Raw genomic sequence first — 22,425 nt, forward strand, 5'->3', positions numbered from 1 at the left:
CCTGCCAGCATGACAATTTTGTGACAAAAGCAAGGTGGCATGAAGACATATAGCCACGTCCTTCCATGATGGGAAGCTGGAATGGGCTGGTCATTGGGGAACTCCATGGGAGTTCCCCAATGGGAGATGGGAGAATCTTGGGAGAAGTCCATTCCCTCTGCCCAGGAAAGCCTGTTCCTCCTGCAGACAGAGGAGAGGACAGGCAGTCCTTGGGGAGGGCACAGGGCAGACAAATGTGGGGGTGTCCTACCTCCCTTACAGGAGGAGACACAGAGTGATGAGAAAAGAAAGTGTTCAGCCATGTATAGAGTAGGTTGGAAGGGCAGGGGTTGCTGGGAGCAGCAAGCTTTACCTTCACACTGTCCTCTGGGGCCCATGGCAAAGCCCTCCTTGCACTGGCAGTGGTAGGAGCCAGGTGTGTTGATGCACTGCTGTCCTCGGCAGACAGAAGGCTGCTCACATTCATCTCGGTCTGGCAATACACAGGGAGACAGTCCTGAGTCTTCCCTCACCAGCGTCAGGAAGGCTGGGTGGGGGGAGAGGACCTGCTCCCCCTGCAGCTGGCTCTACCCAAGGGATCTGTGCTGGGGCTCTCCTCTATCCCCCACCTGCCCTAGCATCCTTCTAGCCACGAAGCAGTGATCAGGGCTGGCATCACAGACTCCTGCCTGGATCATCATGGGCAAGGTCCTACCCCCGAGCAAGCAGGAGAGAGTGATTGCCATGGATCAAGCTGTCTATGGCAGTCCTGTGGGAAGGGAGGATGTGCAGGTGTGCATGTGTGTGTGCACATTCATGAGACAGCGTGAGGCTGACAGAACAAAGAGGCCCTGGAGAGGGGCCCTGGAGAGGGGCCCTGGAGGCAGCTCTGTGTCAGGTGAACACTACTTACCCTCACAGCTTTGCTTGCCCACTGACACAGCCAGGGTGTACCCAGAGTAGCAGAGGCAGAAATAGGAGCCCACACTATTGATGCAGCGACCTTTTCCAGCACAAGGGTCTTTCAGACACTCATCTTCATCTACAACCAGGCAGGGAAGGAAGATCAGCAGTCACCACCTTCTGCATGCAGCCCCCTGCCACCCCACCTTGCAGCAGTGAGCAGGGCCTCAGCAGAGCTGCCACAAGACCTTCTCCCAATGTCCAGAAGGACTGAGTGGGCTGTTGAGGCCCAGAAGGCAGAGCAGTGAATCCACCAATTGCCAACCTACCAATGCAGTGGAGGCGGCTGGGGTCCAAGGTGTAACCAGGGTGGCACAAGCAGCTATATCCCTCTGGGGTGAGAACACAAGCACCAGCTCCACAGGAAAGGGGTGAGGAGGCACAGCCACTGACCCCTGCAAAGAGAGAGCACGGGGTTGGGAGCAGCACCAAAAGGGTGCATGGAATCTAGTGTCTGCTTTGTGTCCCCAGCACCATACCAGGAGGCTGCTTTTTCCCTTCTTGGAGAGTGATGCTGAGCCTGCTCCTCTCCTTCAGAGAGCCTGCACCCACGGGACAGCAGGGAGGGCACAGCAGACCCTGTCACCTCCTGGGGCTCCTGTGGCCTGAGCTGGCATGCCCCAGTGCCGTATATTGCTCACCTGCACTGCAGCCCTTGCCTTAAACTAGAGCTGGCAGCAGAGCCAGACACCTGTGATGGCGTTCCTCTTGGGGTGACAGCAGGGCCCCCCCGCCTCGCACCACCCTGCTAATCCGAGCACAGGCAGCAGTGAAGGGGCAGTGAGGCACCACACACCCCTCGGCATAAAGCCAGCCGGGGGGAGTGAGGGGGCAGCCCAACCCCAAACAAAAGGCTCTATTGAGGAAGACGCATTCCTCAGCAAGGTGCCTCCGCCAGGCCTGCTCCCCAAGGTGCTCCAGCCCCCGGCGCAGGGCAGGGACCACACTCCCAGACACTTGAGCAACCCTGGAACAACAGTACCCTTGTTTCCGGCGCAGTAAACAAGCCGCCCCGGAGCCACATGCCTCCCCCGGCGCTCCCCCTTCCCGATGAGTCAGCTCACGGCACGGCAGGGCCGCGGGGCCAAAGGCACCGGAGCCGTGCGTGATTCCCCTGGCTCAGGGAGATCAAGGGGGCTGCAGGCGGAGAAGGACTCAGAGATACAAACGCTTTGTTCCCCATCGAGCTTCGCTCTTGTGACTGCCCACGGCCGGCCAGGTTTCACTGGCTGGCAGCAGCTGGGCCCAGGCTGGGACGGGCGTGGAAGGTCAGGGACTTTTCTTTGGGAAATCAAAGGAGGCATGTGGGCAGATAAACAGACTGGTTAAGGGAGAGAGCCCCTGGGCAGAACTTAGAACACAATTTCACTGTAGTACCGGGCAAAGAGAGGCAGGAAATCCTCATGATGGGTGGACACACACCCACCTGCTGGCACCTGTGTTGGAGCAGCAGCATCCCAAGTGGTAGTGGGGCCAGGCTGGCGAGCACCATGCCAGAACTCCTCTTCCTCTGCTGTGGAAGGAGAAGACAGGTAAGTCAAGCTACCTGATCCCAGGCAGAGATGACCACCCAAGATTTACCTGTGCTGGCTGTCCTGGCAACCACAGCACCAAAAGAGAACATAGGAAGAGGCTGCAGGGTGGTTGCACCTCTATCGTCTTATTATTTAACACAGCCTTCTTCACCTTGCTGGATATCCATCACCTCTCCACACTCCAATAGCCCCACATCAGCCACCCAGTGTCATGGGGTCCTCCTTGCTGCCCACAGCCAACCCAGCCAGGACCCCGTCCTGCCTAGCACTGGGGGCTGCCATGCAGAGAAGGGTGGCCCTCGGGGCATGCCCTGAGCTCCCAGTCTCCCCACTTTCCTCACTGTCTTATTCTCTTCCCCACACGTGCCTTGCCCTCCCACCAGCCTGGCACTCACCTCTGCGCATGGCAGGCTCTGCAGTGGCATCAGCAGTTCCCTGAGGGACAGAAACATAGGATTCTTGTGCATGGAACTGGGATGCAGCACCCCTGTGACATTTTCCCACCCACCTCCTGGCTCCTCTTTCTCCCAAAGATCGCCATCGTAGGAGGAGAAGCTGCCCCAGCTGGGTGCATTTGGCAGGGCCACTCTGCCCTGAGCACATTATCCTGGGCAAAACACAGCTTCAGGCCATGTTCCACGGGCCACCCACAGAGGGACTGTGGCAGCACACTGTGCAGGTGAGAGCAGGGCACTGCTACCAGGCAGGCACCTCCTCAAGGTGGCCAGGAAGGTCATCCAGGCACGGTAAATATTGCCACTGTTACCAGCAGCTCTGGAGACCTGAGGACTGCTGCTGCTTTGACCTGCATCAACAGTGCTCCCTTACCAGAAGGGTGTTTTGTGCTAGAAGCTCTTTCTCAGCATCCCCTCCTGGCAAACCTATGGCTGCCAAAGGAAATGCTGGAGCACAACCTGAGTCCCAAGTCCCTGCTCCGTGGAGCTTTCCACAATGAATGAAGAAAATAGGCAACTGAACAATGTAAGTTCCAGACTTCACATTTGGAGGCTTTGGTTCAAATTTCTGCCCTGTCTTGAGATTTCTCATATGTACTTGAGCCAAGTTACTTCATGTTTATGAAGCAGTGACAGTGGCAGTGCTGTCCCTTCCCTCAGAGGTGCTGTATATGTCTGAGGGATGAGCTGATATAGCAAGAGGGCACAGAGAGGTATGCTCAGGAGAGATATGGCCAAACCTCTACTGACAGCATGGATCAAGAGGCACACATTTTTCAAGTGACACTCAAATAAATTCACACAGCCTAGCAGAGTTGAGAGTCTAGCAGAAAATCAGTCCCCAGGCTGCTTCCATCCAACGGTGAATTCACACAGCCAGTGCTGGAGACTCCTGCCCTGGCAGCTCCAGTGGTGTTTCTGCTGCACCCACCTCAACACAGAGAGAGCTGGCTGTGAGCTGGGCTTGAGCAGGACACTGGGCTCCATGAGAGAAGCATGTCTAAAGCTGACTGCAGCAGTTCCTCTTATCCTGCTGCCCATCAGCCCTACAGCCAGGCCAGTGTGACAGTGAGTGTCCACACCTCAGCTGTGTAAGTACAGCTGATATTAACTGAAGTTAGTGAAAGCAGAGCAAACTTGAATATGCAGCATAGACCAGAATTTCAAACCAAAATTCTCCTTGATCTCCTTTTATAGTGGGATAGATCCTTGCTGTAATTCACTCTTTTGCTCTTTAGGACTGAGTTCATCATGGATAATCCCTCTTGTCTAGAGCTTCAGTCCCTGTCAGATGCAGTGTAGACAGGGCTGGAGCCACAACTCCCATACCTGCCTGGCTGAACAGTAAAAGAGTGTAAGCAGGAATAGAGTAATGGGATGTTTTGGGTTGGAAGAGACCTTAAAGATCGTCTAGTTCCACCCCTCTGCCATAGGCAGGGACACCTTCTACTAGACCAGGTTGCTCAGAGTCCCATCCAATTTGGTGTCTTGAAAACTTACAGGGCTGGGGCATGCACAGCTTGTCTGGGCAATCTTCCAGTGTCTCACCACCCTCACAGTAAAGACCTTCTTCCAAATATCTAACCTAAATCCCCACTCTTTTAGTTAATTTGTATGACATCTCCCTCCAGCCCATCCAGCTACCATGGATGCATCGAGCTGTGGCAAGACGAACCTTACTCACCTGCACAGCAGGATAAATTTCACCTGGAAAAGGAAACAGTGCATGATGAGTAGAGAGAAGTCAGATAGGCATCGTCCTGAAACCATGACTGCCCTAACTTCACCCCACCTCTAAGACATTGCCATTCAGTCCCTCACATTTGTCTGCAAGAGCTTGTTCCCAAAGCCGAGACACCTGGACTCCTGGCACTGTGCAGACCCCAGGAACAACTGCTCCAGCAAATACTGGCACAAGAAGTTGGTCACACTGCCTTCCAGCTGGGCTGGACAGAAGCCCAAGGACTGGAGTGCTAGGCTTGCCATGCAGGCCTGAGGTCCTGATCCTGATGGAGGCAGCCTGGCCAGTCAGCACCAACTGCAAAGATGCAGGAGCCTGAAACAACCTACTTTCCAAAGACTTGAAGACCTCATGCCTCAGGAACACTACAGTCTGTAGGAGCCCTTTGCAGCCAGAGGTCCATCCATGGTATATGACAGGACCTAAGAAGTTTTCTACCCTTGCTAGGGGCCCAGATGGAGCAGCTTTAAGCAGTAGACCCCACACTACCCTGTCTTGCTGAGGTGCCAGGGTGGAGGAATGCCTCCAGGATGCTGCCACGCAGGCTGTCCTGCAGTTGCTGTCTCCTCGCTGTCCAGTCCAAAGTCCAGTTGCTGTTTTCCCCTTGCTCTTCTAAGCTGAGGGGCAGCTCTTCTGTCTCTGCTTTCCTCATTGACAGTCGGATATCAGAGCTGGAGTAGGTGTAGCCATGTCCTGCTGGGCAAATTTCCTTGAAGGCCTCTGTGAAGGAAAATCAAATCAAAACTTTAGAAAGCAGAGCTTGGAGGCTGGTGGAGGGATCACCTGGCTTACCATACCCAGACACAATAGTGGGACAGTGGAGTGAAGATGGGCAGGCATGTATGTGAGTGCGGGTGCCAGTTTCCCCAATCCTATAATTTTCTAAGGTTTAAGGTAATTTCTAAGGTTTAAATTCTTAAAGAAACACATCTTGATTGCAGTAGGTCGATGCTTCAAGCAGAAGAAATGTGCTCACAGAGCAGGGTGGATCTCTCACAGGCATTCCCAGACCCCCAAAATGAAATCCCTTCTCATGGTCAGTACTGCTAGAAAGAGGTCATGCCACAGGAAGGTCCAGGCTGAGCAAGGGAGCAGATAAAAGCAAACCCGGAGTACCTCAGCACTAAGCACTCTGCACAGCACTCAAGATACTGTGCTCAAAACACCTGAACATTTTTCTGGTCCCTGAGGATTTCTGTGCTTTCCCTTCCACCCAATCCCATGCTGAGGTACTCAAATTCATCCTCACCTGTCTTTCCTCCCAGCAAAAGATGTAGGACAGAAAAGGGCTGTTGAATAAAGCCAGGCATACACATGGTTGTGTTCTCCTTCTGGTACAGGGTGGTTTCCCATCAGGGACTTCTCCATCTTCCCAGTATTATCCAGGTCTGCTTCCTGGGTTCTGTACCCATCTCCCAGGACAGCATTTGCACTGCTCAGCTCTGGATCCTGCAGCTGTCTGTGTTCAGGCAAACCCAAACCCCAGTGTAACCAGAACAAAGCTGAAGCAGGCACATCTCACCTGAGCCGGGCATGGGGCACTCCTCGCAGTTCTCGCCCCACCCCTTGCCGACGCGGCTGCAGCAGCAGATCTGCTGGGTGATGCGGTGCGACAGGGGGAAGGTGCACACGCCTCCGGCTGCCGAGCGGTAGCACAGCCCCTGCTCCATCGACACCGCTTTGTCCGCTGAAACACAACAGCCGGGTCAGTGCCCGAGGTGCCCCGAGCTCTCCAAAGAGAATGGGGGACACTCAGCTCTCCCCCTTGGCTCTTTCTCTGCCTGTGCCTCCCAGCCTGTTCAAGGACTGCCCTGTCTTCTTTCCAGGACACCCCCTGGCCATCAACCATTGGGTCTTTACCCCAACAGTGTCATCCCCAAGAAAATCCAGCTCATGTGGGAGTTCTCTCATCCCAGGGGGCTGTGTCCTCTGCTGCCACACCATATGCACATTCCCTTCAGCCTCTTCAGGGACCACGAAATGTCCGTGGAGAATGAAAATGTATGATGGGACTCATTCTGCACACAAGTGCAGAACAACCCAACTCAGGTACCCTGAAAGGAGATGTGAAGCACGCTGTGGCTTCCACTCAGCCATGGGGTTCTGCGCAGGTCCCTGCCCATACTGAGGGGTTCCCTGGAGCACTTACAGATGCAATGGCTACGGGATGGGTCTAGCATGCTTCCAGGCTTGCAGGTACACCGGAAGCTGCCACGGGTGTTCATACACTCGGCATCTTTGCAGAGGCCCTGCATCAAGCACTCATTGATATCTGTGGAAAGAAGAGAGCCTTTCACATGTGAAGAAGCTGAGGGTGTTCTAAACTCCCAACCCAGTGCCTCCCATTCAGGTGCTGCAAACCAAAGGGTTCTCCGCTGGGCTGGTGTCTGAGGCAGCCACCACACCAAGCAGCACAGTGGGGACCTTTGTGGTGATAGTTGTCACACATCTGCAGAACTTGCTTGCTGCAGCTGCAGGATGGCTTGTGGTGACTGCTCTCCTTTCGGTCCTTGTGGAAAACAGATGTGGCCCCTACAGTGAGACTCTCTGTCAGGGTCACTATTATCATGGTTGTTTGCAAGCCAGGAATGGTGAGTCCTGTCCTTTCTCCTGATTGCTGGTACTGCTTCCATAGAGCTATCATCCACAGAGGATCCTTGTTGAGAAACTCAGTGCCAGCATGCAGGGAGGGCATTGACAGATCCCATCCAGAGGCACAGGGGTGGTGAGCCAGGCTGTGGCTCACTGTGCCTTCTTCTAAGAATAGGGTGATCAAGTCTGAAGTCACCACATTCAAACCCTCTCTCAAGTTCTGCCTCTGCCCCTGACTCAGCACTCATCAGACACAGTCTTTGGGAAGGAAGCTGGGTTTATCCCAGGGAAACACCACTGGGCTCATCCATTTGGCCTGCAGTAAAGGCTTTCCTACAGCACCATGTAAGAATGTATGAGCTAAGGTAGAGAAGACAGGGTTTGGCAAAAAGTGCATTAAGGAGAGCTGAGGGCAGTTTTCAGATGGAGACTAAGGAGGAAGGTGTCCTCATGGAATAATGTAGCCTCCTATCTTCACTAAAGAGCTTGGTCCAGAAAAGTCAGAATGCTGATGACATGTGCTGTGTCAGGAGGCACAAGCAGTGCAGGAAGAGCTGGATGAGACACAGAGCAGCAGGACTGGGAGCAACCTCAGCACCACCCTGAGACAAACCACAGGAAGATATACTGCCAGCTAAGAGGTGAAAGCCATCAGTGAGAGGGTTTGGGGCCCACTCACTGCTCACAGGACAGCTCTGAGCTGTCAAGACCAAGAAATGCCAACATGATGCTAGGCCAAAGACATAGGGCAGTCCAGTGGCAGGGTGCATGGCCCTGGTGAGACCTCAAGTGCCCTCAGAGCACCCAGTGGTGCTCTAGGGACTGTTTCAAGATGGATGGGGTTGAAGACTCAGGAACAGCTTTCCCAGCACTGCCTTATTCCTCAGAGCCAAAGCACTACTGCTTGGTGGAGCGGGCTGTCGTGAGACACACAGCAAGCAATGACAGCTGAAGTTCAGACTTAATGACCTTGTGGTCCTCCCCAGTCCTGTGCTCTTAAACTCCTCCATTCATCCCACCAGCTGCTCCATACACAGGTGAGACATACAAGGACCATGAAGACCAGGCCAGAAGTTAAGTCCATCAGCAGTACCAATGCTACAGGGATCAGCAGAAGTACAGGGAGGAGTTGGATTTGGCTGCACAGTGTAGTGTTTCCTGCTCTGTACCAAGCACAGGACAGAGTTCATGAGAACAACCAGTGACCAACCCCAAATATGCTGGGAACCCCACTCAGAAAAGACATTAGAGCTCTCTGGAGGAGCCTTGTGGCTCATCCCTGTCACTTCACAGCATAGTCAGAGTATTTTTTCCTTCTGACTGACCAACTGGACAAAGTGTTTGACCCCATATGAACAAAGGGATTGGAGGATTAATGAGAGCACAAAATAAACAAGCACCAAAGACTAGGCTTTATATCCTTAATTTAAAACAGGGCCACATCCAGGCCTCATTCCAACACCCTCTATTCTGCTGTCAGCCACAGTGGAAGTCCCCAGGAAATAAAAGCACAGGCAGGTACGCTCAGAGCTACACACTCCTACCCTGCAGCATGCCAGGGCTAGGGCTAGCCCACAAGAAGAGGCCTCAGGGATCACAAACTGAGATCCATGTGCTGCATCAGCTGCTTTTTCCCACCCCACACAAGCTCCTCAGAATCAGCCAGACTGAGTCAGGCAGCTTCTGGTGGAAAGGTGCAGGCTGACCAGTGCTTGGTCAGCAGAAAGGACTCAGGTCAGCAACAGACACCAAATACACATATTGCCTCCCAGGACTTACAGACACCAAGGTGCCAGAGTGTGTCATGTGCAGTGACTGCTTTGCATGCACACCTCCCTACCCCTGAGCCTCCAGGACCTCTTCCAGTGCCATCCTTCCTGCTAGTCCCAGCAGCACTGGGAGGATCCCTGGCTGGCTCTGACAGGCACTCTCTGCTCAGACTCCTTGCAGCCTTGGTCTGTTCAATGGATGCAGCAAGGAAATGAAAGGAGGTACTGCAAAGGTGAACTATTTCTTCCTCTGCTGGAAGGCACTAGTGAAAACCCTTCCTGTCCATATTGAACAGAGGAAAGTGGGCTTCTGCAGGGTCCTCCTCCAGTCACAGTTCTTTAACAATAACCTGCAAAGCCAGGTAGTCTCCCCTCCTACGTGGGCTGGCAAAAGAAGGCTCCATGTAGCCTCTCCTACATCTGTCCACCAAATTACTCACTCTAGGCCCTAAAGTGAGGTGCTAAGGCTTCCTGTCACACAGTCTGCTGCAACAGTAGAGATGGGAATAGCGCCTTGAAGCAGTAGTGTCTGAAGAACAGGACTTCTCCAGTCTGGTTTACAAAAGAGCATCCAGAGGCACAAATCTCTGGTTCATGCTTTTTCCTGTGCAAAAACATCTTCCTAGACAAATCCACACTGTCATCTCCCTCTGCTCCTCCCTGATCTGCAGGGGACAGAAATCCAGAGCAGGCACTGCAGATCTCTGCTTTCTGACATGATTCCCTCCAGCTCCTTTGTTCCTCCAACTCATATTTGATGTCTCTGGGTAGCTCCTCATAATTACAGCACTGTCTGTGGCCACACAAGGGATGAGATCTGAGCACCAAGATGAATAGTTGTTGTGTTGGTGAAAGTTCTCCCTCAGGACAATGTGGGGAGGTTGAATCATTAATTAAGTAAGCATGGTGGAAAATCCCAGCTAAAAGAGATGAGTCATTGGACTGCCAGCACTGGGTTTGCTCCCTGCTGCATCTGTGAGATGACACCTCTCAGCTTATTGGGGATCACAAGAAGGGAACAATAAATTCCTCTTTAGTCAGAGGACAGAAAAACACAAGCAGTGTAGGCCCAAGAAATGCCAAATAAACATGAACCAGAGAGAAAAGGGGAGAGATTGGTGTCTTCCTCATATGGAACTGAGGGATCACAGAAGTGAGAAATGGATCAATCCTGGCAGCATGGGGCAGGCAGGGCAGCCCAGCAGCATGAACAAGTGACACAGAACAGAAGGCATCGCTTTTATGGCACTCTCCCACTTGTAAATGTTCAAATTGGCACACTCCTACTTGTAAATGAACAAATGAACAAGCTGATAACCTTCACAAATATTTTTAGGAAACAGAATTTCTGTTGCTTCAGACCATGGAAGAAGTGTTTTTACACTCACACTTAGAGCATAAGCACAGGTCCTGGGTCAGTAGGACTTAACAGGGGAGCTCTCTTGTACTGGCCCAACTATGTGGTCACTGTGCTTGTCAGCAGAGTCACATAGTTCTCTGTTACCTGGCTTTCTTTCATTCTTGGTGAGAACATGGAGATTTTTATAAGTCACATTCTTTGCAGAGCTATATCAGGGGTTTAGATAAATGTATTTTGTGTAGATAATTTCAACACTGACAGTGAATGTGAGAAGGAGAGAGACAGATGAAAGCAGCATCCTTACCTTGGCAGTGGCTCCGGTTCAGCCTTTTGTATCCCTGGGGACACTCCACCTGTCCATTCTCAATCACAGGGTGTGCTGGGAAAAAAAGCAAACAGTGTGGGACACTGGCAGTAGAGCCAGCCACTAGTGTCCTCCCTTCTCTGCCTTCCTTCCAGAGGGGAAAGAGTCCCTAGGCCTGCCTTGGATGGGCTTCTGATGACTCCCAGGGCAGAGGGAAAGGTAAGAGCAGCCATGTCATTCATGCAGTGTCTTCTGCTTCTTGGTAAGTGCCAATCTGGTGACCCAGGGGTGCTGCCTGTGCCTCATATCTACCACTACGTCACTTTGTGTCCTTCTAGGTCAGTTTGGATAGCCAGTTGGCACATGACAAGGGAGATCAGAGTGAAAGGAATGGCTGAGGTCCTTGACAAGCTGCTGAAATAACAACTCAGGCCCTGTTTATTACATTTATTTTTATACTGCATGTGATTTCCTTCCCCAATCCCTCTCATCAAAGAAAAATTCAGATTTCTGCTTTAAATAGTTTTGTGGGTTTCAAAATGTTCTGTAACACGCACAATTAAACCTCTCCAAATTTTTTAAAGGCAAGTAAAATGTGGCCCATAAATTCCTAAGAAGTCAAATTTAGGCATTGAATTTTGGAGCAAGGAAAAGGGAATCTGAGTGGATGGGCTGGGAAGTGAATAAGAATGGGGTGGGGTAGGAAGAAGGGTACTTTGCCTAAGGTAGGGATTTTCCTAGGGTGGGGTTTCTTTTAAATTTCTGGATCTTTTGCTTGGGAACAAGGAATGAATGCAACAGCTAAGTGACTGCCCAACCATATTCCAACCACTCTGATTTCTCCTGCCTGGCATCAGTAGCTCTCTCCTTGGTGTCATATGTAGAAAGCCCTCCATGGCAATAGTCATATTGAGGGTCTGGCAGATCCCTTACACATTGCAGCTTCAAGAAACAGGGACACATTGAGACCATCCTTACAGCAGGAGATGCTGGGAAAGAGCCTGCAAAGTTTAAGACCACAAAGAAAGCCTGCAAATTTTAAGAACGCATTCTGTGAGCAGAGAGCAGGCATGTCCATAACTCTTTGTCCTGAACACTTGAACTCTATAAAGCAATTTAAAGCCATTCTAGGACAGTTATTCTAAGGCAAAATTTAGTGACCAGCCTCCTAAGAGAAAGGTGCTTAGGAAATAAAAGACAGGAGAACACATTGTTACCAGCCTGTACCAGGAAGGAGAACAGAAAATCTGGTTTTCTCAGGTATATTAAATGAAGCTACAAGGTTTTCCATGTGTACATTGATCCTGAGCAGCTGAGTGAATGACAAAGACAAAAAATTCTATTTACCCCCTTCAACAGTTTAGTCACGAATTGTAGGCAGCAGGTGCTAACAAATATCTGGATGTTAGGGATGAGGGAGCTTCTGGTGATACTGAGAAACCCTGGGTACCTTTCAACCTTCTGGGAAGGTAAAAAACACCTCTGGCTTATGGGCTCCAGGCTCAGTACCCCAGTGGGATTTCAGGTCCTCCCACACCATAGCTTGTGGGCTTGGGGATGCCGACAGGCATTAACTGTGCTTGGAAACATCTGTCAGCCTCAGCACAGTGTGATAACAGACACTCAAATGAAGCACCATTGTTATGTGCAAGCCCTCTGAGCAGAAGCCAAGCATGCTGGAGATCAAACAGTGATGACATGTCAGAGCCATGCTCCCCCTCTGAAAAATTTGCAGAGAAACAGATTCTGCAGCATCCCTCCAACAGATGCTGCTGGGGAGAGGGAAAGGCAGAAAATGCCAGTGGTGGGCAGATGAGTTGCTGGACTGTGCCACCTTAGCACTTACCAAACTCCAGTTTGGGGAAACCCCTCTACTTCAGCAAATCACTTGTGAAGCTACGGACAAATGTCTTAACTCTGCAAAGAAACGCATGTTCCCTGGAAAGAATAATTGTAATGTAATGTGAGCAGATCTCTCTGTACCAAGAGTGGAACTAAGAGAGTTTTGAAGTATTGGATGGAGGCTGCCAGGATCTGTCCACAAGGGAAGACAGTGTGTGGCTGCAGGAGGATATAAGCTATTAACTCTCAGCTTTGTGCTTGGTTTCTTGAGTAGAGGACTATTTCCTTCCACACACTTAGATGTGGCTGAACGACAACAGAGATGGCCAAAACCTCCTGAAAAAAACAGCCTAGGACACTTGGGTTTCCTGCAAAGGGGATCAGCATCCAACCTTCTCTCATGCAGCTGGTAGGAGGCTATTCCTCTGGAACCCACCAAAAGGAAAAAGCTAATCTGATGATCAGAGAGGGCAGAAATCTGTTGCATCCAGAGCTGAAGAGGCCCCAGTTCTCCTGTATCTGTCTACACTCTCTCCAAGAAGGGGTCTCCCAGAACCCAATGCTAGGGATGGAGCAGCTGAGTTGCATCTATCAGGCAGACAGATTTCAGGCTTGCTGAGGGCAGGGAGCCCTGGTTCCTGATTTAAGAGTGTGATTTCACAACCTTGCCTCCTGGGCATTTCAGCCATGGGGACACTGTGCCAAACCAATGTGGTCACCAGATAGCTGCACATTAGGAGTCCCTCTTGGCTCTCCTCATTGCTTCCTCTAGCTCTCTGCAAGCTCTGCAGGCACCAGGCATCCCTGTCAGGGCTGGGCTCATACAAAGGAGCATGCATGCCATAAGCTCACCGGCTCAGAAAGGAGGTGAGTGTGAAGCAGCCACAACCCAGGACTCCCACCAGCATCTTTGTCCCCCGCTAGAAAAATACTCAAGTGGATCATAATATGACAGGAAATGAATATACAGAAATTGGGCAGAGAGATTTTGTCGCCTAGCAGGATAATCTTTAAGCAATTAGGCTAATTTTTCATCACTTCCTATGAGAAGAGATTTTGCCCAACAGCCCTGGCTACCCAAACACTGTCTGGAGAAGCTCAGGATGGTAGTGAAGTGGAAAACTTCTAGTGGTGGTAGGCACAAGGGTGTGAAGTGAGACAATGTTTGTTGGATGAGACATTACATTAGTCCATACAATACCACTCTTTTAAAAGGGGAAGAAGCAAGCCTGTGGTCAGATGAGAAGTGAGGAAATGCCCATTTCCTGAAAGCTAGCCCCTTTCTTTTGACTCTTTCCATCTACCATACTAAAGACATCAACTCACTGAGAAACCTTGAGGGCAGCTTGGTGCTTCTTCTAGTCCTGGGAGGTGAAAGAAGCAGCACTGAATGGTCTCATGACACCTGGAGAAAGGGGGATGGTGGACTCAGTCAAGCCTCAGCCTGCTTTAGTGTGAAGTAGAGAAGATCAGCCTCCACTGCACAGAGGACATGAGCTGCTGGGCTCAGTGGCAGAAGAGCAGAGCAGTTTGGGCCCCACAGCAGCCTCCAGAGATGTATTAGAGGTGCCACGGCAAGTAGCAGGCTGTGGCTGTGGGGTTCAGCTGAGTTCTAAGGCAGAATGGACACGAGGGAAAGAGAGAAATCCTTCTGTCTAGGTCTGTCCTGCCTGCTCTCCTCTGGGTGGCCTGTTGTAAGGAGGCTCCAGCAAGACTTTCTCCAATGCCCCAACAAGAGTTATGCTAGTAGTGGTGGGGAGGACATGGACCAGTGCTACATGTGAGACACAAAACTAAGGCCTCTGGCTCTACTCATGATCAGTAAAGATCTTGAAGGTGCAAAAGATTCTTGAAGGAAGCATCTGATAATTCCTTTTTGCCATTTGGTGTTTCAACAGTGAGATCCTCATTCTGCTCCCAAGGTGCTTCCAACTCCAACAAGAGACCTTGTACCTAAAACCCCCTAGTTTTGTAACACTGCTGTTGTGTGCTGCTAGGACAATGTTGTATGTGAACGATGAGCAAAACAAGCACTATGCAGAACAAAGCATTCCTGAAAATGCTGTGCTTTCCCAGGTTAGGCATTGCTTTCTGTGGTGCTGGCACGACCTTGCAGAGGTTTCAGCTTCTTTCCCCACCTCCAGCCTTTCTTTACTGTTCCGCACAGATTGCCTGTGGCACACGGTAACAGTGGCCTCTGTAGCCTCCTTCCCATATATCCAGGGAATTTTTTTCCTGCATCCTACCCCATCTGTTCCCAGGAGCAGAGCAGGGGTTGATTTTCAAGGGGCTTCCTGTGGCTGTTTCAATGCCTGCAGGCACAGCACAGGGGAGCGTGAGGCTTGCAGAGCCACTTGGCGTTTGTGACGATGACGGCTCCATGGGTGAGCTGCCACCCCTCTCACAGTGGGAGGTCTGTTCGGGAGTGCTGCGGATGCCAAGCCAGACATTACAAGATCCAACTTTCCAGTGAAATTCAGACTTTTCTCTAGGACAAAAAACTTGAAAAAACATGTGGAGTGGGAATAAAAACAAAACAATAGCCTTCAAAGACTTGTCTCTTAATGCAGTTAAAACCCATAGGAGGAGAGAAAGCAGCCCAGGAAGATCTGCAGTGAGCACAGTGAGTGGGTGCACAGCCCAGCCCATGCTCAGGCTGACTGTAGCTGGAAATAAGGGACAGGGGGCACTGAAAAATCAGGATCTAAAAAATGCAGGTTTACTCCTGCACCCAGAAAGTCTCATTTGCACAGAAGGGTGAGACTTGTAGCTTCTGGCAGTACTGCAGATGGTGTCCACTGATATGGGTGTTTTCCTGGAAGACTGCTGGTCCCAGAGGTGTGTGGTCTCATGGACAGGGAGGAGGTAGAAGAGCAGGGCTGTGATCCCCTCTGGACAGAACTCTCTGCTACCAGTTTCCTTTATCCCCATGTGCCTGAGAAGGGCCAAGGCTTTGGGAAAACCAGTATCCAAATCCACGCCTGCCATGGGGTATGTGTTGAGCTGTAGCTCCAGTCTCATTGAGTTTAATTTCTACAGACCATCTCTTAATATTGTTCCAACATGTTCTTTCCACAGACCACTGTATCCCCCAAAACAACCTATGGTCTGGCAGGTAAGCAGGAGTAGCTCTGCCCAGCAGTGTACCTGCTACTAGCCCTGCATCCTGAGCTTGCCACAGGACAGGTCATTGCTTCAGTGCAGCTTCCTCACCAGCACCGTACAACTACCGTGCTGGTTCCTGAGCTCCCTTTCAGCCACATCCTAGTGTTTCTACTTCAGCTGCTCTACCAGCCTCTAGTTCTCTTTTCCTACTATCAGTCTTCTCCAGGTTTTACTTTCCAGCTCCTGTTTGCCCCTACCCTTCTGTTCTAGCCTTTCAGTGTGTGTTCCATTGCTTTCTCCAAGTACTAAAGACCCAGGAGGGTCACTGAATGTCTCCACCTGTTTTATCCTATCTTTCAACACAACACATTTCATCCACCAAATTCTGGCCAAAACTAAAGGACTGCAGCTGCATGGCAGCAGGTATCCTGCCACCCTCCAGGCCCTTTCTCTGGCTCATCTCTTTCTTTCATGGACCAGGCGACAACCAGCCTTTGCTCCAACAGCTCATGGAGCAAGCTCTTGGCTCTCCCCCTTCTCCCCGGGCTGTCTCTGACATGTCATGGGGGTCCTATCTTTAGTTCTCACTCGCATGAGCAACAGCAGCTCCCAGGAACTTCTACTATAGCCTGCTGGAGCACCCAACTCTGTGCCCACTTCTCTGAAGACAACAATATACAGCCCCCCAGCAGAAAACCACACAGCCTGAGCGTGGCCTAAGGAAATACCTAAGGCTAAAGTAACACTCACTACAGAGACTCCTGGCTAGGTCAACCCTTAATTTTGAACTCATCTTTTAACATGGTCTCATTAGGACGCAGACAAAGCATTTGAGTGCCTTGGCTTTTCTGATGCTGAGCAAAACATAAAAAATAGAGAGGATTGGTCATGGTAAGTTTGCTCAGACAGATGCCTGCCTCCTATTCATCTTCTCTGATGTCTTTCCGCACACAAACACGTACCAAACATGAAAGCTGCAGACGATGGAGACATCCGGACGTATCCAGACTCTACTAACAATCAGTGTCTCGGGCAGACAGTCAATCCAAACAAGTTCCCCATTTGTCTAGCTCTTGCCTGGCTGCACTTCTGCACGTTTGTAAGTGTTTACACTGAACTAGCTTCTGCCATTTCTGTCTCTACTTGCTGGAATTAAATTCCCAATGCTGTCAAGTCTGCTCTGGTGCATGCTTCCCTGGGACACATGAGAACAAGGAGCTGTCTCTGAAGATCACAATGCTAAGAAGAAAGCTGGAAACATACACTGGACATGTTATCTCTGTGCACGAGACACCAGATCACTGAACTACAGCCCAGTGACTTTGAGTGAGCACAATACAGGCCAGCGAGACCAGAAGGCAGAAGGAATGTGAGTGTGGGATGTGGTCTACAGGCAGGAAGTACATGGAACAATGCCTTCACACTGGCATGGAACTGGAAACACTGGCAGACAAGGCACAAGGCAGGGACAGGTCACAGTGCTTGGCAGCTCTGTTAAAACAGTAAGGTCACTGAGAAAGATCTGTTTTGCTGAGTCCACTCTGGGGTCAGCTATCTTGTGTATGAAGACAACACAAGAAAGGGATCCCATCTGCCTGGCCTCCTCACTCCACAACACCTGGGCTCTCTTAAGCTGCCTCCAACATGTGTCTGCCGTACAGCTCCTTACACCAGGGGTGGCCAAAGCAGGAAGATACTTGTATACCATTGAACAGAATGAAAATGGCTCCTTCAACTAGCCTGAATTCCTGACAAAATCACAAGAGCCATTAAGTCTCCAAGGAGGAACTTCATCACCCAAAGCCAGAGGGAATTTCTTGTGGCACAGGAATACAAAAGACCCATCATTTTTCATATCTCCCTGGAGTTAGTCTGAAAACAAAGCCAGACAAGCATCTGTCCACTCAGTGAAGACCAGCAGTGACAACTTGCCTTGAGCTGCAGCTGCTCCTGGGACACACAGCATGTGTGGAGCTGTGAGCTGTGGAGTCTGCTGGCAGCTAGGAGTCATGTCTTAAGTGCATTTGGTTGGCTGACTGCAAGGAGCACATGGGGGTATTTTGTGTCTGTTTTCACATCTTAGAAGCTGTAATTAGACACATTTTGAAGCTCTAAGTCCAGCAGAGCAAATCATTGCTGCAGCTCTGGTTGCTTTCTCTGCAATCATCTTGCACCTTGCATGGAGAAGGAGAAAGGAGGTGCAGAGTTTTTGCAGCAGTCTGCAGCCCAACGGAAGGATTAAGCAGCCCCCCTGCTTTCTAATGGAGGGGTCACAGAAAGATGGGTGAGAAACAGGGAGACTGCTGTGGGTTGGGGAAGAGAAAGCCATGACTGGGGTTGTGAAGGTCAGGGACAAAGAAGAGGGGCTGAGGCCTGTGTGGCGCATTTCCTTGCCTGCACTGAACCTGCAGACCCCGGGGTCACCCCCACACCACAAATACCAGGACTTTTTTGGTGCTGGGACATGGGTGAGGGCAGGCAAGAAGTAGCACGGTCAAGGCCACAGCACAGCCATGCTGCTTGGGAAGATGACAGCAATCAGAGCTCCCAGATCTGGACTGGGTTCCAGGATGCTGACAACCTCGTCTGTGATTGCAAGGAATTTGGCTCCAGTCAGCACTACCCCTGGCTGAGTAGGAACTGAATTGAGGGAGGATAATGAGACGCAAATTCAGCTCTTGGGAATGTGCGTGTAAGCGAGCAGGAAAACTCTGAGCAGACCTAGAAGTCACCAACACCTCACTTGCTTGCAAAACCTGCTACCTTGGATACCTACATTGTATTTCAGGAGTCCAAAGTCTCCTGAACCATGGGGTCAGTTTTCTTTAGTTCTTTGATCCAGTGAAGGGATGTGATTGAGCAGGCAGGCAGCAATGAAAGGGGGCAGGCAGGCAGACAGGCAGGGAAGAGGTGAGCAGCTCCCCGCTCGCATTCCACTAGGGGAGTGCACCTTGCCCTGCACCACACCCACACAGCACTGGATGCTGGAGCCATTGTGCCCACAGGACTGCCTCCTCTCCAGCCAGGAGTCCTCCTGTATGGCTTCTCCACCGCAACACAGGATGCGACCATGGTGCAAGGGGCCATGCTTGTCATGAAGCACCCTGAGCAGAGCAGATGAGGAATCCCCATCTCCTGCTAGATCAGTCTGTCCAGCTCCCAAGTGCAGCAGAAACAGAGCTGGACGCCCATGCCCCTGGAACGGACCCCGGGTGTGCTCCTGCCAATTGTTTGATGTAGTGTTATTTCCAGAGCCCCTGCCAAACCCGTGTTGGGCCCAGAGCAAGCCCGTAACTCTATAGGGCCAAGTCTGCAGCCTCCTTCTCCAACCTAGAACTGCACCTCCTAAAACCACGGCTGCTTTTTTCCTGTTTCTCCCTCAGAATGGGGCTAGCATGGTGGGAACCGTTGGCCACATGAGCCTGGGCCCAGCACCCAGCCCAGAGCACTGTTCCCTGGTGGGCTGGGGCAGCAGCTGGCATGACCCTGCACTCACCTGGGACGTGCTGCCCATCCCCGAGGACCTTGGGCCAAGGAGAGCCGTGTGTCAAGACCCGCAGCTCTGCTCCCTGCCTCGGCTACATGAGGCAGCCATTTTTCTTTGCCCGGAGAGGGGGCAGGCTGTCCCTGGCACTGTCCCAGCTCCTGGCCAGCAGCAGTACTCACCTGGCCGGGGGGGACAGGCCAGGCACTGGTCCACGCCCCAGAAGAGCCCCACACTGCCGCAGCAATCCTCCAGCTTGGTTAGCCCTGGCAGGGGGTTGGTGCACTGCGGAGAGAGGAGCAGATCAGGCTTCTGTGGGATGCAGAGGAAACATGCCCAGCTGGTAGGACAGCAGCAGAGCCAGCACAGGGAACAGCTGTCTGGGGTCAGAGGCTGGCACGGCCCTCTTGGCACCGCTCCACACTGGGACACAGCAGGATCAGGGATGTGGATTAAGATAGTAAAAAGCTGTGCAGACAGAACCTCCCTTGACTGCACCCTTCAGAGGGGAAGGGGCCATCAAACAGAGCAGAGATGAAGCCGAGATGATATCACCTGGCAAAGCCCCAGAATCAGCCCCTTGCCTGGCTGATTAGCCTGTGAAATGGGTGCACCGCTCCAGCCCGGCAGGGAGCTTGTTGTCAGGCACTTTCCTCTGCTGAATGAGTCTCTCTTTCCCCCGCTCTCGGCAAGGCCCTCTGGATTACAGGCTTCCCCATCAGAGCGGAGCCGCTGGGCCACAGGCTGGAGCTGGCGGCCGTCCAGGCACGCGTGGCCGCCTGCCCAGCGCTCGCATACCGATCGGCTGGGCTGTGGCGGGGCGGGAGAGGCAGGCATTCCCGCCGAACTGCTCACCCTCTCCCAGGCACGGCATCCCCCCGCTGGGTGAGGTGTGAGCGTAGCTAGGGTACCCCCTGCTGCCCTTAGGGCATCTCTTACAGCCTCTCCAGGCATCCGTAAGCATCTTCGTGCATCATCATCCTCTGCTCCTAAGGTCGCAGCACTGCCATCTCCCCACAGAGAAGCAGGGCTTTTCCAGCACCCCGTTCTGATCTCCTCTATTTTTGCACTAGAGAATGGCTAAGAATATTTCCTGATAGAAACTACTTGGATGGGAGTGACTGAAGGACGGGATGGGAACTGGGAGCAGCCCCCCCAAAAAGGCTGGGGAGCAGTGGGGACAGGGCTGAGTCCCAGACTGCCAGGCTGGGGGTCTCTCTGAGCATGAACTGCTCTGGGGGAGCTCACAGGTGTTCCTGTGGGTGCCAAAAACCTCCAATGCTTTTCCAGTGACGCAAGAGAAACATATGGGGAAAGACAAAATAAGAAATTACGATGACTGTGGGACAGGGGTGAGAAAGTCCCTCACGTGCATTTGCTTCCCAAGCCCCAGTCGAGCTCTCCAGGAAGGCATGGTTCCATGGAAATCAGACTTCCATTTATCGTCTGAGAGGGAAAGGAATTTTCCTATGTTTTATACGTTTCCTACAATAATCACAGAGCGTGGCTGTAAATGTTGCTATAAATAGGGCACCCTTTTAAAACCAGACTGTGTGTGAAAGCCATCAAGTCTGGGCTGTGCTGCCCCAGGGCACAGCCTGGTCAGGGCAAGGCAGTGAGGTCTCTCTGTTGGATCAGAGCAAGGAAATTTTTTCTTCCCAAGTACTAACACATTGCTGCCTGTGCCCATGGCACCTGCATGATGCCCATGCTGATGCTGAACAGTTTCACAGAATAAAGCCACCCCCTTTGTTCCCAAAACAGAACAAGAAATACACAACACTTGAAGATGACCTCTTACCTGCCCATGGAGAGCCTCCCGAAAGCACCTCCCCAGCAGCCCTGGGGCTCTCTGCTGTTGCTGTCTGCTCTCGGTGGCAATGCTGTTCCCATTCCCATGGGAATAGGTGTACCAGGGCACAGCAGCCAGCTGAGGCACCAGGACTGCCTCAACACTGTTTTCCTCCGACGCCTCTGCATCACCCCGCACCCTGGCCACTTGGTGAATTTGCACAATGGCTTCTGGAGGGTGGTTGATGTGGACATTCACCAGAGAAGGATTTAGGGAAGCTGGAAGATGAGTTTACACCACATTTGTGACAATCTGGCAACAATTTGGCACCCAAAGAGTATCATCATGAACAAAGTCAAGTGGGGGGAGAGGTAGACTGAGCCCACCAGGAGACCTAGAGGAAGACTGCATCTAAGAGAAAATATTTCTCTGGCCTAAAAAGAGGACAAACCTACCAAAATCTCCACAAGAAACTATGAAAACCTCCTGTCTAACAACCTGGCCTGAAACAGCAAGCATAAGGAGGTAGTGGCTTCATCAGGCCTGTTAGGAAAGATCTGAGGAGCACACAGGTAGAAGTAAAATGTGGAGCCTGGAGCCATTGGCCATGCTCACCAAGCTGGTTGGACAAGGGCAGGGTATATGTGGAGTGCCTCATGGAGCTGCCAGCTGGGGTCTTTGGGCCTCTTCCTCCTTGCTTCTTTTCCAAAGAGGGAGCTGGCAGGTGGCAGAACTTCCCTGTGGAGTTGGAGGGGCACCAGCATTCATCCCGGCCCACACAGCGCCCTCCATTCAGGCAGGGGATCTGACAGAAGTCTGCAAGGCAAAGAGAGGTCTGCTCAGAGGAGAAACTGAGACACTGGTTCTAGCCAAGGGCAGCTGGGGGATGCCAGGCAGCTGCACCTGGACAGCACTAACCCCATGATGTCCCAAGGACCAGGTCCAACATTGGGCTGGGGTCAGCACTTGCAGCCTGGAGGCAGGCTCAGGTCCCTGCTGGGCAACACCATGTTCCCCAAGCTCTGCTCACAACTGGAGTCATGACTGGAAGAAGATGGGCCCTCCGTCAGGCTCTGGGGCCACAGCCAGGCTGGGGCACCCATGTCCTGAGGGGCTGCCAAGGTGGTGTTGCTGACACAGCAGGATCTTTTGGAGTGTCAGGAGCCATGGCAGCCATATGTAGCCAAGTCTGCCTAATTTCTTCCCTTCTGCATCGCCCCCTCCCCACTTGGCAGGGTTTTTACTCCTAGCCCAGAAGGGAACTCAGCAGGATGGGAGAGGCAGACAGAACAGGCAGAGAGCCACATCCTCAGAGCCTGTCTCACATCCAGCCCTGGCTCTGCCAGCAGTTCATGTGGGAGAAGTGTGAAGTGGGACAAAATAATCAGGAGCAATTCATCTGCACAGTCTCAGAAAAAGCATCCACAGATGAAACCAAAGTCATGTCCTTTCTGACCTCATCATGCTTGGAGCAACCCAGAGCACTTCTCAATGTGAACTAAAC

General features: G+C 51.9%; 1 protein-coding gene across 5 annotated transcripts in view; it reads right to left on the reverse strand.

Annotated features, from left to right (window-relative positions):
• Window positions 1–22,425, reverse strand: part of LTBP2 (latent transforming growth factor beta binding protein 2) — a 71,731-nt gene that overhangs the window by 14,255 nt on the left and 35,051 nt on the right. For 3 of the 5 annotated variants that reach the window (XM_041397806.1, XM_041397797.1, XM_041397770.1), the window contains 13 exons: window positions 21,537–21,737; window positions 20,931–21,199; window positions 19,312–19,414; window positions 10,699–10,773; window positions 6,823–6,945; window positions 6,196–6,360; window positions 5,163–5,393; window positions 4,617–4,639; window positions 2,873–2,912; window positions 2,369–2,455; window positions 1,212–1,337; window positions 893–1,021; window positions 353–472 (listed from right to left, as the gene is read on the reverse strand). In XM_041397806.1, coding sequence (XP_041253740.1) covers window positions 353–472; window positions 893–1,021; window positions 1,212–1,337; window positions 2,369–2,455; window positions 2,873–2,912; window positions 4,617–4,639; window positions 5,163–5,393; window positions 6,196–6,360; window positions 6,823–6,945; window positions 10,699–10,773; window positions 19,312–19,414; window positions 20,931–21,199; window positions 21,537–21,737 — 1,692 coding nt within the window. The remainder of the gene's footprint in view (window positions 1–352; window positions 473–892; window positions 1,022–1,211; window positions 1,338–2,368; window positions 2,456–2,872; window positions 2,913–4,616; window positions 4,640–5,162; window positions 5,394–6,195; window positions 6,361–6,822; window positions 6,946–10,698; window positions 10,774–19,311; window positions 19,415–20,930; window positions 21,200–21,536; window positions 21,738–22,425) is intronic. The other 2 variants (XM_041397779.1, XM_041397789.1) reach the window with 2 other exon arrangements.

The sequence above is a fragment of the Onychostruthus taczanowskii genome, unplaced genomic scaffold (assembly GCF_017590055.1).
Source record: "Onychostruthus taczanowskii isolate IOZ18803 unplaced genomic scaffold, ASM1759005v1 scaffold1, whole genome shotgun sequence".
Classification (NCBI taxonomy): Eukaryota; Metazoa; Chordata; class Aves; order Passeriformes; family Passeridae; genus Onychostruthus; species Onychostruthus taczanowskii.